Source organism: Aphanomyces invadans (genome assembly GCF_000520115.1).
Source record: "Aphanomyces invadans strain NJM9701 unplaced genomic scaffold supercont1.21, whole genome shotgun sequence".
NCBI lineage: Eukaryota > Oomycota > Saprolegniomycetes > Saprolegniales > Verrucalvaceae > Aphanomyces > Aphanomyces invadans.
In genome coordinates this window covers 490,113-492,403 of record NW_008580166.1, presented here as the reverse complement: position 1 = coordinate 492,403, position 2,291 = coordinate 490,113, and the positions used below count along the sequence as shown (strand labels likewise).

The following is a 2,291-nucleotide window of genomic DNA, read 5'->3' as shown; positions in this document are numbered from 1 at the left end:
TTGAGACCGTCGCGTTGGATCGATTGGATCAGCTTGACCAAATTGAGCGTCGTCGTGACGTCCTTGCTGCCATTTTGAATGACTTTTTGTAGGTCGCTGATGAGATCAGCGGCCGTCGCAGGCTTCATTCCGCCTTCGAGGGCCTTCTTGATGTCGGCGACCGCTTGGGGACCGGCGACTTTTCCATGGGCGACGATGTCCTTGATATCTTTCAACAGGTCCTTGCCGTCCTTTACGCGGAGAACGCCAGTCTGGATGGCGTTTTGGATGGCTGTGACGAATTGCAGGCCGTTGTCGACGTTGAGCCCCGTCGTGGCGATGGTTCGAATCAACTGGACCAAGCTCGTGATGGTCTTGAAGTCTTGCATTCCGTTGCGCACAAGCTTCTCAAAGTCTTGGACAATGCCGACGAGGCTCGTGGATTCGGCAGATTCGACGGCGGCCGACTCAACAGGGGTCGACACAGCGAGGCCATGGTCGAACACGACAAACCCGGTAGGGACGGGCTCGTTTTGGGCGGCGACGTTGGCAACGGCGGCAAGGAGGAGTGTGCAGACCAAAGCACACTTCATGGCGAGAAGAGTGATGTAAGGATGGCAAATTCCAAAGTGAGCAACCGATAGACGAGCTGTGGTTGCGCCTCTCTCTTTCGTGGCACCCGTTCATCCTTTCGGCTGGGTAATCTTGCCTACAGGCGGAAAATATACCGTGCCAACTGGTAGCAGTGCGACTAGTAGAGCATCCACACAATGTGTGGACCCACCATGCAAAGCAACGACGCAGCCGAAGTAACGGGTGGACGCTCTTACCGCAGGTTGACAAGACATCGCACACATCTGTTCCCGGGGTATGCGCCGCACACGCGGTCACCGGGATTGAACACGACGATTGTCATGCATGAATGCTCCAAGGCCTGACGCCGCACTCCTCTCCACCAGGGGCCACCGTATCCAATCCACATTGTGGAGCGTGACCAGCGTACGATAGAAGGTTATACCTCAGCCAAAGCACAATCAATATCTCGCTCACTGGTCATGGGACCTCGACAAAGCATCAACAGCTGCCATCCGATGCATCCATTTTTGTCTTCTCCCAAAAATTCGTTGTCGTACGATCTGCGGCCATTACCTAAATGGAGTACAATACAAAGATCCGCGGCGAACATTTCTGCCTCATATCTCTCGTATGCGGCGCAGAATCCAAGTCGACACCAGGTACATGCCAGATAACCCAAGCGCCCCATTTACTGGCGTCGACTTGGATTCTGCGCCGCATACGAGAGACATTTCGCTCGGCCTGAGTTTCGCTGGGTGAAGACAAAAATGGATGCATCGGATAGCAGCTGTTGATGCTTTGTCGAGGTCCCGTGACCAGTGAGTGAGATATTGATTGTGCTTTGGCTGAGGTATAACCTTCTATCGTACGCTGGTCACGCTCCACAATGTGGATTGGATACGGTGGCCCCTGGTGGAGAGGAGTGCGGCGTCAGGCCTTGGAGCATTCATGCATGACAATCGTCGTGTTCAATCCCGGTGGCCGCGTGTGCGGCGCATACCCCGGGAACAGATGTGTGCGATGTCTTGTCAACCTGCGGTAAGAGCGTCCACCCGTTACTTCGGCTGCGTCGTTGCTTTGCATGGTGGGTCCACACATTGTGTGGATGCTCTACTAGTCGCACTGCTACCAGTTGGCACGGTATATTTTCCGCCTGTAGGCAAGATTACCCAGCCGAAAGGATGAACGGGTGCCACGAAAGAGAGAGGCGCAACCACAGCTCGTCCATCGGTTGCTCACTTTGGAATTTGCCATCCTTACATCACTATTCTCGCCATGAAGTGTGCTTTGGTCTGCACACTCCTCCTTGCCGCCGTTGCCAACGTCGCCGCCCAAAACGAGCCCGTCCCTACCGGGTTTGTCGTGTTCGACCATGGCCTCGCTGTGTCGACCCCTGTTGAGTCGGCCGCCGTCGAATCTGCCGAATCCACGAGCCTCGTCGGCATTGTCCAAGACTTTGAGAAGCTTGTGCGCAACGGAATGCAAGACTTCAAGACCATCACGAGCTTGGTCCAGTTGATTCGAACCATCGCCACGACGGGGCTCAACGTCGACAACGGCCTGCAATTCGTCACGGCCATCCAAAACGCCATCCAGACTGGCGTTCTCCGCGTAAAGGACGGCAAGGACCTGTTGAAAGATATCAAGGACATCGTCGCCCATGGAAAAGTCGCCGGTCCCCAAGCGGTCGCCGACATCAAGAAGGCCCTCGAAGGCGGAATGAAGCCTGCGACGGC

General features: G+C 55.4%; 2 protein-coding genes across 2 annotated transcripts; one reads left to right on the top strand and one right to left on the bottom strand.

Annotated features, from left to right (window-relative positions):
• Window positions 1-105: 105 nt before the first annotated feature.
• Window positions 106-572, bottom strand: H310_09452 (hypothetical protein; the record flags this gene model as incomplete). The annotated part of the gene is made up of 2 exons (XM_008875525.1): window positions 106-122; window positions 173-572. 2 exons carry the CDS (start codon window positions 570-572, stop codon window positions 106-108), a joined length of 417 nt encoding a protein of 138 aa, XP_008873747.1.
• A 1,258-nt stretch (window positions 573-1,830) lies between these two features.
• H310_09451 (hypothetical protein) lies at window positions 1,831-2,278 on the top strand (the record flags this gene model as incomplete). The annotated part of the gene is made up of 2 exons (XM_008875524.1): window positions 1,831-2,241; window positions 2,270-2,278. 2 exons carry the CDS (start codon window positions 1,831-1,833, stop codon window positions 2,276-2,278), a joined length of 420 nt encoding a protein of 139 aa, XP_008873746.1.
• Between the last annotated feature and the right edge of the window lie 13 nt (window positions 2,279-2,291).